General features: G+C 32.2%; 1 protein-coding gene across 3 annotated transcripts in view; it reads right to left on the reverse strand.

Moving 5' to 3' along the window:
• The window catches only part of Emp (epithelial membrane protein), a 46,114-nt gene that overhangs the window by 8,007 nt on the left and 21,983 nt on the right, over window positions 1-16,124 (reverse strand). For all 3 annotated transcript variants that reach the window (XM_070297848.1, XM_070297847.1, XM_070297846.1), the window contains 2 exons: window positions 2,511-2,848; window positions 699-1,196 (listed from right to left, as the gene is read on the reverse strand). In XM_070297848.1, the coding sequence (XP_070153949.1) occupies window positions 699-1,196; window positions 2,511-2,848 (836 nt within the window). The remainder of the gene's footprint in view (window positions 1-698; window positions 1,197-2,510; window positions 2,849-16,124) is intronic.

Raw genomic sequence — 16,124 nt, forward strand, 5'->3', positions numbered from 1 at the left:
TTGAGATATCAGGTTAAATTTTTTTTTACGTGGATAGAGTATCATTTATGGATGGTTGGTATTGAATTTGGTGAGTATCGATGAAAGGATTTGTTTTTTATAAAATTTTGAATTTTTTGATAAATGTCCGTACGCGCTGTAACTTTCAGAAAATTTCAGATATCGGATCAAATTTTTTTACATGTATAATCTATAACCATTATATAAAAATAAAAAAAAGTGTGTAAATTAGAAAATAACAAATTGCTTCTTTATCTTTTTATTTCGTTCACGAAGCTTCCTCTATGAGGAAGCAAAAATTGATAAAACCGCATGCTTAAAGCAGCTTAAGCTTTGTAAAATAAAATGATGATGAAGCAATGTGCAAGTATCTAATTTGCACAACTCTACTTGTTTTATGATATTTTCAACATATTTATAAAAAATAAAATCGTTTCAATTAGATAATAAAAAACTAAGAAATTGGAAAGTTTAAATTAGAAACATTAAAAATTTAAAGAATAAAGTCAAATGAAGCTATCTTTCTCTAAATAAATATAAAATTCAATTAGTGCTAATCGAGATATTGAGAGGAAAAGAAATATTATATCTTCTTGTGCTTTCGTTTCGAGATCATGAAAATTATTCCTTAGATTCAAGTTTCCAAGGAAAAGCCATCATCCGCGTCTGGTCCTATCAATCGGATGAAATATACAAACCTGAAAAATCAACGGCAACGTCCTGCAGAGATCCTTGTCGAAGATCTTGAGTACGGTCTCCTTGGTAATGTGGGGCGGGAAGATGCTACCATCGGTGCCCATGATGGAATCGCACTCTGGCGTGGTCCAGAAGCCGAGGCCGTCCTTGCCGTTCCACCTGTCCATCATTCCGAATTTCGTGATATCGTTGGCGCCCGTGAATATCGTGTAGAGATCCGGCATGGTGGAGTTCTTGCCGTAGAGAAGACCGAACTGATCGTACGGCAGCTTCTGCTCCTTGGGCACGACATCCTTAGCCAGTTTGAGCAGGGGATCCTCGTAACCCCAGAGCAGCTGCTCGACCGACACCTCGACGAACGGCTTGATCTTAAGGATGTCCATGATGGACGCCATCGCGAGCCGTAGAAAACGGGCAGCGTGTTTCGATTGGCTGGTTGCTGAGAGCATGGGAACATTTGGCACGACCACAAGATCATCGTGGGAACCGGCTGACAGTTCCTAAGATTTTGACGAGAAAAGAAAAAATAACATTCTTTAAAATTCCGTGGAGAAAAAAAAATCGATACAAGCTTAGCGGATCCAAATTTAAACTAAGTGGGTCCAATAACGGGGGAACTTAAACAAGGATTAATGGACAATAAAAAGATCTATCTGAATAGTAAACGAGAAATACCTAGCGAAAAAGGGGGGAAAAGATAAAATCTAATACTTAATAAGATACAAATAAAATATAATGTAAAGTAAAAAATGAAGCAAAGTTTTATAATGGAATATACAAAAAATTAAAAATAAATAAAACAATAAATAAAATATATAAAATAATTAATAAAATATATAAAGTTGTGTAATACATTTTTCTAATGTAATTAATATAATTTCAATAGGTAATATAATTTTAATAAGTAATATAATTTTCCAAAGAAGCAAAAAAAGAGAAAAACTTCAGGCGGTAAATGAGAAGCCTTATACGTAAACTGTTACGTAAATTAAATAAAAAACTCTTCCGCATATTTATAAATATTCCGATTACGTTTTCTCGGAGTAAGAAAATAATCCGTGTGTTTTCTTTCTTTACCACCGAGTTATGTGCATTAATACATCCAGCTATTACTGGAAGCGTTTCTCTGACGAATGTAGAAAGTCGCCGCAGTGATTTCGACGCGCGAACAAGAATATGTACAACCGAGATGGCGACGAGGAGCGTGTCTACAGCTGATTGAAATAACGCGATGGCGATCGGAGATCGATTCGCGATTATCATGCAGCGCAACGCGGTTTCGCTAGCCTTTTTTTTCTTTGTTTGTTAATCGATATTCTCATGTTTCTCGATGAAGGAATAATCAACATTCTTACGTAATGTATCCCGAGCGATAAAGATGCCAATCGCGAACGTCCTCCATATAAAATTATCAAAGCCTCGGTATTTCAAAAAAAAAGATTACACGATACTCATAGTTTGTAATATAAAAAGCAATATAGCACGTATAATTAAATATTTATAATAAAAAAATATAAATATAATAGAAATAAAATATATTTAAGTATAATAAATATAAAAATATATATATATATAAATATATAGTTGTAATAAAAAAATATATTTATAATTTTAACTTTGACATATAAATTAACATATCTTGATATATATTAAAGAATCGATCTCGACACAATTTTCTGTGGATTAAAGTATCGATACGTACACATATACGCTAAATCTTAAAAGTATCAAGGTTGATTTATTAAATAGATTAAGATTTGCATTTTCTAATTAAAATTATTACGCTATAAACTATGACAAGTGACAGGGCTTACCTCGTCGAAGATAAATGTTTTCTTCACTTTATAACTAACGGTTCCATTGTCGTTGAATTTAATGTCGACTTTCTCCCAGTGTTGTAAATAAACGTATGGGCCTAATTCCTGTAGCACCGGTTTCTCGCCGTTATTCAGAAATTCGTCAGCGTTCGTCACGTTATAGATGTAGATCTGCATGCGCGGTACCACCGGCGGTTCCTTCCAAAACTTGTAAGTACGGCCGCCCTCTTGTATCGCGAGCTCCTTATCGAGGACGAAATCGATGATATTCGGAAATAGTACCGCCAAAACGGCGGCCAGGATTATCAGCAGAGCTCCGATCGCAACGGCTGCCCCTGGAAAAAAAAAAAAGAGAAATGACTCCAATAATTATGATAACGAGTTATTAAGATATTTGAAACTTTTAGTCGTGGAAAATTGAAATGCACAAATTAATATAAATATAAATAGGAACAAATTTCCATGTTTGATTTCCATGATTGTACGAGGTGTAAAATTTTTTTTCCAGATTTTTAGATTAGATAATTATTTTGATAATTATTAATAATAATATTAATATTATATATATATATAAATAATATTAATTATTAATAATAATTAATTATTATATTAGTTAGATAATTATTTCGCGCTTTTCAAATTAATAAATTATCATTGAGATGAAGGTGAAAAATTGAAGAACAAAGAAACAGCCAGAAATTAATTTTGCGAAAGGAAGCGATAAAACTCTAGATCCTTTATCCGAGGCTTTTTAATTCTTTCTTTAATTTCCTATTCTGGTAACCCTGAAATAATTGGCGGGCAATCAACGATTATCTTTCGCGATTTATCGAGAATGGTTACATCATGATCTTTCGGTCCGAGATCGTTGACCTACGATTGATTCGATTAGTTAGGAGCCGAATGCAAAAGGAAACAAGGTCAACCGGTTTTAAAAACCCTTAGGCGACGTCTTCTTGAAACGGATGTTTTCCTCCTTTTTTTTTTTTTTGTCTTCCTCACATACCACGGCTGTATCTCGAATAAATTTTATGCCCGTCGTTTATAAGCTTCTCGCTCTAAGAGCGAAACAATCGCCGAATATAAGCCGTGTAATTCGCATATAACACACTTTACGCCTTTCTCGTAAATACTTTGTCCTTCGGCGATTCGTTTCCCGCGTGTATTATTATTTACGCCACGCACTATATACATTTACATTTAAGTGCCGCACTTAAATGCCGCAGTTATTTGCGATAAATAAGCTGCGCGACTGTGATAAAGGAGATAAAATGAATCGAAAATCGAAGATTTCAAATATGTATAAAGAAAGAGCTCGTAAAAATGTCATCATTTTAGATAATTATATTGCATCGATGTATCTTATGCTTGGTCTATGTATGTATCCTCCCTCTTGTCAGATTAATATTTATTAATAATTATCATTATAATTTTTTTATTCATTCACGTCTTTCGTTCTTTACGCTTTTAAATCCGCATCACGTTTTTATTTTTCCTGATTCTTTTTCTTCTTTGTATTTTTTTAGCCTTTTTCGATATTTTTTACATAAATCAAATTAACAATTTTTTCTACTAATTATACAGCTATTATTACTGTTATATAACTGAATATCATTATTAATTTAATCACACACACAGTATTTTTTTCTTTAATGTAATATTTCTTAAAAAGAAAAATATCACGTGTCTCCTTTTATTTACAATAAATATTAATAAAAATAGCTATATATCTCACTTTTTACTAAATTTATAAAATATTTTAAACTCTTTATAAATATATATATCGTCGTATAATAGAATTCTCTCTCTGTAATAAAATATTAATCCAGTATATACATATATATACCATTGGATTCTCACGAATCGCGAGAGGTCTCAAAAGGTCTCATACATTATAGGTAAAATGTACGCGCATCTAACAAACTCGTATACGCTTGATTTATATATTGTACGTCACGTCGTGAAGGCCGACAATCGCGAGTCGCGAGATCTGTCACGATCGTGCGCGGCTCACTCTCTTCGCGATTAATACCTATGTAAAGACCCGCGAGAACGGTAATCCCGTTGATCCCGCGATCGTCGACGATCGCCCTCCTCTTCCGTTCTCAACGCGACGCGAAATTACGAAATCACCGCCCCCGCGACATGCAAGCGGAAGAAAGCCGGCGGCATCGTCGTGTTCTCGCTTTCTAACAGCCGGCTCGGAGCTAGCGTCCGCGCCTCGCGGAAGAGAACACCGGGGATTCCCCGGGTACCTCCACCACGTGTCCCGCAGACTTTTCTTTTCCGGCTTTCCAAGCGAGCGCGCGTATTTATACTTCACGCGCCCGCGCGAGGCATCCGAGTGTTTGTTCTTCTTTTTCTTCTCTCTCTCTCTCTCTCTTTTTTTTTTTTTGTTTTTTGCACATGGTTGCGCGCATTTTCATCGTGTATTTCGCATCGTGTATATCGCCGCTAATTATTCAAATTTTTTTCCTATTTTTGGATATTCGCGCTGATGTATATTAATGTCGATTCATGTTTATCAAATGTGAATTTTAATCGCATCGTTTTTAATTCCTTTATATATTTTAGGAGCGGACTATTTATTTCTTCCTGGATTTTTTTTTTTTTTTTTTAATTTATCTCTTGCTTGATCCGATGTTCTCATCCGTTTCGTCATTGAAAGATGGATATAAATTTCTTTGAATCGGCCTATGATCGTTCCGCCGAAAATAACTAGATTAATTGAAAGGCAAAAATTTTCTGGCGTTCTCTCAAAGGGAATCGGAAAAGTCGCTGGAGAAGAGATTCCGCTTTTTTATATCGCGCTTTCCCCCCCCCCCCTCTAAAACCGTAATTCCCGCTAGTACACTGTTTGCTCGCTGTCGCGTAAACTCGAGCGAGGAAATTTCTCTTATTTAGAAGCGTTACGACCGCGACCACGTTTTCGAGAGCACTTGACCTCCATTTCCCGCCAAACGCCGTCTAACTTTGCGAATGATGCGCGTTGTAATTCCTTGCATTGTACCGATAAAACAATGTGTGTGTCGGTCGGGCAAGTGATCAACCAGGACGTGCACTGAAGCCTAAATTTCTTGTTAGTACACATAGTCTTATCCGAATACTTGTGATTAGATATGATTAGAAATATTTAATTTCAAATATACTAGGGTTGCACGAGATACCAAGACTAGTTTTGGTCTTGTCTTGAATTTCAAGACAAGATGAAGACAAGATTTTAAATTAATTTATCAAGACAATACCAAAACAAATTATCAAAATTCTTGATCTTATCAAGAAGTCTTGGTTTTAAAAAAAAGTTATCTAATTGTTCCCGATCTCTGAACGAAGATTTTAATTAATATGGAAATAGGCGAGAAGGACAAAAAATTTTATTTATTGTTAGTAAATAAAAACATTTATAAATTTAAAAACTTTAAAAAATTTAAAGAGTCTGCGCATCATTATCATTACACACTTTAATGTGACATAAAAATAGGGAAAATTAATTACTTTATATTACTTAATTTATAAAGTTTAATTTCAATACTTACGTTTAAAAATATATCTATCTCGCTTTTTGTTTTTCTGACAATATTTTATTTTTCATTGCTTTTAATCCGAATAAATCTTCATATGCTTTTTTATGATCTTTCTCCAAATGTTTTTTTAATCCAGTAGTGGTTACTATTTTTCATTTTTATTTCTTTAGTCACATTTTCTTTTTGACATAATAAACATACGCCGATTTTTTCATTGTTTCTTGTTTCATACTTAAAATAAGTTTTCTATGTGCATTGTTTAACTGCACTTACTTCCGAACTTTCATTATCACTTTCGGAAATGTTTGCATGTTCAGCAGAAGAACTTGGTTTAGTTTTTAGACTGCGTCTGCGCAATCGAGACGTGAGCATACGCAGTAAAGAACAAACGAAAATCGTGCTCGGCGCTTCGGATAACAGAAGAAATCAGATATACTTATTATTTTCTGTTTTTTATCAAGCTGACAAATAATTTAGTGTTAAATAAAAACTGTTAATAAAAATCAAGGCAAGACAAGACAAAACAAGACAAGATCTTTGATACAAAAATCCTCTCAAGACCAAGACAAGATTAAAATTTTTAAGATCAATACAATATTTTTGCGAATATTGTCTTGTCTTGGGACTCGTGCAACCCTAAAATATACATGCGGTACGGTTACGACACGTATTATGTAACCTAAAACACACACGCAAATTTATATTTATGTAGGAAATTGTATCTGTTTAATTATATGTATTTTTTAATAGAGAAATTTAATTATTTTAATAGAGAAAATTTTATAATATGTGTTAGGGTTGCACGAGATATCAAGGCTAGTTTTGATATTGTCTTATCTTGTTTCAAAATTCGAAAAAGAAAAATCTTATCTCGATCTTGTTTCAAAATTCGATAATGTAGATGGAAGATTCGTCAAATTCGACCAATCAGATTTCCTTATACCGTTCACGAATCGCGAATTACGAATTGCTTTATAGGAAATCGAATTTGGAAAAAAAAAAAAAAATGTTCTAATAAATATAAGTCCGGAAACGCTACGTTAAAAAGTTATATCTAATAAACTCTCTGTAAATAATTACTTATGATCAAAATTTCATAAGAATATTGTTATGTTTGCACTACGAATGTAGTGTTTAAACAAGGATCATCGAAAGATGATTTTTTCAAATTTTTACTTTTTTCGTTATTCTGAGTTATTTTCTTCTGAACCTAACCTAACCTTATCAGAAATGAATTGAAATTGGTATAATTTAATTTGTTATTTAATTACTCGTTAGATTTATTTCATTATTTTTTTTTTCAAATAAATGAAGGATTTTAAAGTTATTTTTAAAAATCATTAAGAAAAATGTGATTTTTCGAAATTTATTAGCTATAACCTTTTAACGAAACATTTCTGGATCCACGTTTATTAAAACTTTTTTTGTTTCAAATTCAATTTCCTGTAAGATCCTAAAGTTTCATTGACCTGACCTAGAACACTCTGTATACATATATACGGGTGGTAAATTTCAAACGTAACAGACCGACGATCTCGATAACTAAATGAAATATCGAGGTCAGTTTTTTTTAAGTTGTATTATTTCGAGGCGGACAAATTTTGATTTGTCCAAAAAGAATTTGACTTTGGATGGACGCGTAAAAAAAACCTTGATATTTCATTTAGTTATCGAGGTCGTCGGTCTGTTCCGTTTGAAATGTAGCACCCTGTATAATATGTATACATATATTCGTCATCTTTTTAAATATACACATACGTGTTGTGTTTTGGGAAGTAAACGATTAACATAAATAGTAATAATTACCCTAAATTATTATATAAGACTAAGAGACCCATTCCGTTAAATAAAACGAAATTATTTGGTTGAACCATTTTGTTGACTAAACATGTAATTTGGTTTTATTTAATAAAAATTATGTTACTGGAAAGAAGTTAAATGTTACAGCAACAAACTATTTTGTTTGCGTGGAGTTGTTTATCTGAATAAAATTTTATTGTTGCGATAACAAACTCATCCATCTCATCACGTTCTAAATAATTGTATTTGTTACTTGAACCAAATCGTTTAGTTGAATATCAAAAGCTATTTTGCGCATTCATGTGTCACTGCGCGGTCAATTGTTATGCAGCGTAGTGTGATGTGCAGTATGCAGGGCATCTTCAATCATGGCGGATTCATCTGTCCGGAAAATACTGATTAGTCTCTCGTTAACGACGAGAGAATTGAAAAGATGGAGAATATAATCTGTATATCTTTTTCTTATCGTATCACAAGAGGCAACTATCGAGTAAATTTCTTGTTGAATATGAATAAATTTTGGTCGATGTAACAAAAGCAAACGTAACCGCAGTTGGAAAATTTGTTGATACTAACACACAAATGTGATTCAGCGAACAAAATTAAAATAAAAAAACGACCAAAAATTTCATTTTATACAATTAATAATTTTATTCCCTTGAACGAAATTTGTATGTTAGCATTACCAAATTTTCCAACTAAATTTTTCTGTTGCATTAATTAAATTAAAGGATTCGTCTGGCCGTATTCGAACAAGAGATTCAGTTGATTCAAACAAATTTTATTTCATTCAACAAAATGGGTCTCTCAGCGATACTCGGTATTCGGGCCGAATATTAAAAACATTGCCGAATAGACAGAATATACCGAATAATTGCTTAACATTCGTTACAATTCTAATTTTTATACGAATATTGTCTTGCCTTGAGTCTTGCGCAATCCTAATATGCGTAAAGAGATCCCAATATTCTTTACACACGAAAATATATATCGTGTTATTGTATACGTCGAATCGACTTCTGAATAATATTATTTCAGAAGCTCTCTCGATTACATCGAAGGAACTTGATTACTAAAGTGCGTTTACGCAAGTGCGCTAAATTCAGAGTCGCGCCGGCATTCCTGACCCGGCAACTCCGGTCGGCGCGAAAACCAGTGTACGCGTAAAAATCGATGCCCGGTTCTCGGCGGAGAGGGAGGGGCGGGGGGGGGGGACTCTTGCGACACCGCTTTGTGTGCCATGTGCGAACGATCGTGCGGCAAAATGCCATTACGTTCTCAGTCACGTAGAATAAGATACTGGCCAAGACTACGGCCTTCGGAGCGAACGGTCCTAATTCGCGACGTTCGGTTCACCCTGGGGAACAAAATTTTGCTCGAGTTTCGAGATGCAACGCTGGAAAAAAAAAAGAGAAGAAAAACCCCCCGGATTAATACGCACGCGAGAGAGATTTGTTCTCGTCGCGCAGAGTCGCGATAATGAAAATTTGAAAAAGATTCGTGATTAAAGAATGCATAAAAATTTGATAAAATAAAAAATGAATAAAATTGAATGAAAAATAAATGAAAAATAAATATATAATAGTAAAAATTAAAATGAATAAGATTTTGAAATTTTTGAATCTTTCATATGTGAGGAGCGCGAACGAACGGAGAGGGGCACGCGTATATCATTAACCCATCGAGAAGAAATTGCACGGATCCTCTTGGATACATTGCGCGGATATTGCGACGCGCATAATTATCTCGCGCTGGCAAATACAGAGGAGACGATTACAAACTATTCTTGGCGCTATAAAGCTGACAAGCACGTTCTCATCGACAACGTCGTCGTAGTCGAGAAATTTTAACATCCTCTAATGAAAAGCGACACGCGTGTATATGTCACAGTATACATGTGTTATTCTCTCCTTGATTTATTCTCGTGAAAAGATCTCTTGCGACGGAGCAGCCTCGACATTTTTGCAAACATTGCGTATACAGGGGGGCGACCGTCCTTATTCGAAGACCGTGACAGCACCGAAATGATGATGTCCTTCTAACGAACGCGAAGTCGATGGTCGACGATCGTATACGCATACGTATAGATTGCATGCGCAATAAGCGACCTCGTCGCTATGTAATAGCTTCGTTCTTATAGGAGAAAGGATGTCTTCGCATGACGGATTCGAGTCGCACGAGACCAAGCGAATGCCTCGCAACGTCGACGTGGAATTGCAATATTATGTATACATTCGGATACTTGCGACATATTTTTTGAGAAATGATAATATATTATTACACAATTTTTCATAAGATAGAGAGATAGAGAGAAATTATATCAAATACCAAGTGAAATTACTCATATTTGATAACTTGAATAAACTTACGAGATATAAATCGATAATGTAAGCGCATGATTGCTTCAATCCAGTAACATGATTCAGATGAAAAAAATCATACACTCAGAGACCCATTTTGTTGAATGAAATAAAATTTGTTTGAATCAACGGAATCTCCTGTTTGGATACGGGCAGACGAATTCTTTAATTAATGCAACGAAAAAATTTAGTTGGAAAATTTGATAATGCTGACATACAAATTTCGTTCAGGGAACAAAATTATTAATTGTATAAAATGAAATTTTTGGTCGTTTTTCATTTCAATTTTGTTCGCTCAATCACATTTGTGTGTTAGTATCAACAAATTTTCCAACTGCGGTTACGTTTGCTTTTGTTACATCGACCAAAGTTTATTCATATTCAACAAGAAATTTACTTGATAGTTGCCTCTTGTAATACGATAAGAAAAAGATATACAGATTATATTCTCCATCTTTTCAATTCTCTCGTCGTTAACGAGAGACTAATCAGTATTTTCCGGACAGATGAATCCGCCATGATTGAAGATGCCCTGCATACTGCACATCACACTACGCTGCATAACTATTGACCGCGCAGTGACACATGAATGCGCAAAATAGCTTTTGATATTCAACTAAACGATTTGGTTCAAGTAACAAATACAATTATTTAGAACGCGATGAGATGGATGAGTTTGTTATCGCAACAATAAAATTTTATTCAGATAAACAACTCCACGCAAACAAAATAGTTCGTTGCTGTAACATTTAACTTCTTTCCAGTAACATAATTTTTATTAAATAAAACCAAATTACAAGTTCAAGTCAACAAAATGATTCATCTAAATAATTTTGTTTTATTTAACAAAATGGATCTCTCAGTGTATACGATATATTTAAAAATCTTTAGTATGTACACCGTGACGCGAAACATTATGCATATACCAATGTCAATCTATGATTTCGAGGAAAATTATGTCATCACTGTCCTTTCAGAACTATATCGAGATATTTTTCAATATTAAGCACAAAAAAAGATATCATCCGTGAAAGAGTTTTTGTCCCATTCTTATTTGAAAAATGAGCATCCTTTCAAAAGCATTTAATGACGAAGGTCATTTTTTCGCAGAATCGATGATTTTTCATATTCTAATTAAAAGCTGTATACATGTAATTTCTTCGGAAGAAATATTTCGAGGAAGAAACAAATCAATTAAATGATTAATCTCAAGATTATACGAGATTAATAAAAATCCTTCGAACGGAGAAACAAGATTCGGCGAAAACGAGACGTGAGAACGAGACGGACTATCGAAGCAAAGATCACGAGCTAGGAATCTGATTGAAGCGAGGATCGGCGGTTTTTAGGAGCGGAAAATTAATTCCGTTCCTTCGTGGCTCATCGAAGCTCCTGTCCGATACGAAAAAAAAAAAATTCCTGCGCGTAACGACGAATTAATTATGCGAGACACAATATACTTCGATTGACGTCACGCGATTGACCTTACGGACGCTATACACGGATGAAAATGCGGTAATGTGGCTCACGGCTTCCTTCTTTCGACGGTTATCATGGTCAATCAACTTTTTACAGTAGATTAATTATAATGGCTTTATAGCAGATTAATTATTGACTATTAGTATCAATAAAGAGTATTACAATTGCAAAACTTTTTGTAATTTTTTCGAGGAGAGCTATTTATACATCGTTGGAAAATTTATGTCTTTCTGTTAAAAAATGATGTTTTGGCTGTACAACAGTAACAAAAAACTGTCGAAATTAAAAAAAAATCATATTTCTTAAGTTTATACTGTTTGAAAAATCAAATAAATAAATCCGGATTATAAAAAGAATTAAAGTATCACAAAATAATATGATTTTTAAGGTCTTCGTAAAAGAAAATAGTTGTAATTAATATTTTTTCTAATTTATGACAAAAACTTTTGATCGTGAATACCTCCTGAAATCAACTGCAACAAACAAAAAAAAAACGAATAATTTGCAGAAAAAGAGAAAGAGACAGAGGGAGAGAGAGAAAGAGGCAGATAATATTTTTCTATAATTTTTATTAAATAACTTTTAAACGAGTAAGTGAATCTAAATCAAGTTTTGCACGAATATTTATGAGTTTTTTTAATATATGTGAAAATATTTATTTCGCTGGCAATGTTTTTTCCTTGTTAAATTCGTCAATAAATGCTACGATACGATTTTTCATGAGAATCAATATTAACTTTAAACTTAAATAATTTCCGAACCGCTAAGAGAGTTTTGCTTAGATTTTGCACAGATACTCAGATGAAATAGTAGAACGGTCTACGAAATTTCGTCATGCTTTTGTCAATGTTTTGACATATGACACATACATCCTTAACATATTGCCGTTGTATTAATTAAATTCGAATGTAAAATTATTAAAACAAGTAGAGTTGTGCAAATTAGATACTTGCACATTGCTTCCTCATCATTTTATTTTACAAAGCTTAAGCTGCTTTAAGCATGCGGTTTTTTCAATTTTTTCTTCCTCATAGAGGAAGCTTCGTGAACGAAATAAAAAGATAAAGAAGCAATTTGTTATTTTCTAATTTACACACTTTTTTTATTTTTATATAATCGTTATAGATTATTCATGTAAAAAAATTTAATCCGATATCTCAAATTTTCTGAAAGTTACAGCGTGTGCGGACATTTCGCAAAAATTTCAAAATTTTATAAAAAAAACGAACCCTTTCACCGATACTCGCCAAATTCAGTACCAATCATCCTTTAATAATACTTTATCCGTCTAAAAAATTAAAAATTACAGAAAAAAAATGTTGATCTATAATTTGTTGATTCTATAATAGGGACGAGAGTGACTGCAGACCGTCAATAACATTTTTCAATCAATTTTATTATTAAAAATATGTTGACTTTATGCAAAATTTATTTTAAATTACTTTAAAGTTTAGATTCATCTTATATGGAAATATTAACATAGTGTTAATGTCACCAGTTAACATATCCATATTATGTTAAATTAACAACAAAAAATTTGTGTGAAACATTTAGGATGTGCGATATATATTAAATATAAGCCAAATTTTTCAACTGTGTATTTTTCATGATTCTCGTGAAAAATGATTTGTCATAAAAAAATCATAAAATTCTCAATCAACTTGATGAGAGTATCGCTTAAAAGTTACAATCCTATATAATGTATTTCTTGTATAAGAGATAATTTTTAAACATATGCAATTATAATAATTTTTATCGGTACGCGATAAACTTATATATTCCATTAACGTAGGTGGTAATACAAAATGTATAAAACGCGAGAATACTTTCGTTACATTTACTGTAACGTAATTTATATGTAAGTAGGAGAAGAGATATTTCGAAAAAAGAAAAAAAAAGCGGCAAAGCTGGTTATTATATTCGCAATCACTGGCCGAATAGTTCAACGATTGCTCAACATATATAATTTCCCAATGCGAGCGCAAAGATCAATAATTTACCTATCAATTATAAAATATATTTTTATTTTCTTCTCATTCCAGTCTTAAAACTTTCATATTATTAGCATAAAACAAAATTAGGTCATAACGTATCGATATAACTGTGTAAATCGTATATATCCTCGTATCGTTTTATAATTATTATCATTGCCGTTATCATTATCGCGAATATTTATCCATACGAAACGGATAGGTTGGGGGAGAGATCTTAAGGTGATATTTTCGTCCGAATTCTTTCGGCAGAAAAATCTTGCAACGCACGCGCTTTCAATGACGCGCGAACAGCGGCTGGTCGGTCGCTTTCTAAATTTTCACGTGGCAAAATCAATCTACAATTTAGAGTGTACATATATATACCATTATATATATATATATATATATATATATATTCGTCCATAATCACCTGTTCTACATTAACGCCGTTAATATTAAATACGCGAACGATCGCATTAGCTGAGGAAACTTTAATGAAGCGAGCTCGACGTATCAGCGAGGAGGAACCCATACAGCACAGAATATTGCAGCAATATTGCAGCAACATTGCAACATTGCCGCAATGTTGCTACAATGTTGCAATATTATTGAACCCATACAGCACAGAACATTGCAGCAACATTGCAATAATATTGCAACATTGTAGCAACATTGCGGCAATGTTGCTGCAATATTGCTGCAATGTTCTGTGCTGTATGGGAAGGAAGTTTCGCGCGTTCGGTATCCCCGTGTAAAATCGTGATCGAGAGGCTCTTCTCGTGGGAAGAAAGTTACGGCTCCTTATCGAACCTCGTAATCCTTAGGCGCGCGCGCGGACGCGCGTGAGATTTGCTGCTGAGATTTTTTTCTATTCTCTCGTCTCCGTACGCGAAGATTGTCCACGTAACGACGCCGGGAAAGGAAAGTTACGCTAGCCGCAAGAAGCCGATATAGCGCAATCGACTCTCACCCCTGATCGACACAACGCGACGCGGTAATCGCGATTAATGTTCCAAGTATTTAATATATACAGGATGATCCGTGTGATTGAAAGGCGTGAAAAAGATTCCGTATTAAAAAACCAAGCCCGGGAGGGTACTATTATATAGATTATTCCTTCCATGGATAGATATGTATGTAAAAAGCATTTCTATTAAAACTAATTAAATTAGTCTATTATTATTACTATTATAGAAAAATTATTTTATTTAATTATTTTTATTACATATTAATTATTCTTTTAATATACTTTAATATTAAAATTAATATGTTAGTATATATATTAGTATATTAATAAATATATTAGTATATTAGTAAATATATTAGTATATTATTATTAGTATATTAGTAAATATATTACTAAATATATTATTATTAGTATATTAAAAATTATTTTATTTAATTATTTTTATTGAATATTAATTATTCTTTTAATATACTTTGCTATTAAAATCAATTAAATTAGTATATTATTATTAATATATTAGAAATTATTTTATGTAATTATTTTTATTAAATACTAATTATTCTTTTAATCTCTTTTTTTTATTAAAACTAATTAAATTAGCATATTATTATTAGTATATTGGGAATTATTTTATTTAATTATTTTTATTAAATACTAATTAATCTTTTAATATTTTTTTTTTATTAAAACTGATTAAATTAGTATATTGTTATTATTATATTAGAAATTATTTATTTTAATTATTATCGTTTAATATTAATTATTTTTTTAATATATCAAGTAAGTTAAAAGAGAGAGCATATTTGACTTACGCAGAAATTGAATAAATATATGATGGACAGAAAATTCTTACATATATCTATATAGAAAAAAATCTTTATATGGATTTAATTAGAATTTAAAATAAATTTTAAAGGTTAATTTTTTGAAGAAGTAAAAAAAGCAAATTCGATTAAAAAGATTCTCCACGACTTAAGGAATTTTACAATAATCACGTGCGCTTATGTAATATCATCGAAACTGAAATTATTTAATGATAAGACCTCGCGATAAAGCTACTTTCGTGTGCAGATAGATGCAAAAAAATTTGTATATAACTCGAATACATTTGCATTCGTTAAATTGCACAAGAGAAAAAAGTATTTCGATGTTAACAAGGTCATCGTTGACAAATGAGATTATTTATATACGAAGATTTCTTCATCGCGAAACGCAAAAACTGCTTACAAGCAGCACAACAACGAAAACCTAATAACATTTTAAGTTTTTACATTCTCTAAAAAAAACAAAAATAAAAATGTTAACCGCTTTTATTTTTGATTATAATGAAGAATTATCTTTTTAATTCTATAATAATTGGAATAAACGTATTTTTTAAATTCTCCGATGCCTTTCTCTAAATATATTTATATATTTATACGTAAAAAATATATTAAAAATATACAATTAAAATTATAATTATGTATTTATACATATATATTTATATAAAATAAGAATATATGAATTTC

Source organism: Polyergus mexicanus, unplaced genomic scaffold (genome assembly GCF_030449975.1).
Source record: "Polyergus mexicanus isolate NDT 795.1 unplaced genomic scaffold, iyPolMexi1.0 SCAF_6, whole genome shotgun sequence".
Taxonomy (NCBI): Eukaryota; Metazoa; Arthropoda; class Insecta; order Hymenoptera; family Formicidae; genus Polyergus; species Polyergus mexicanus.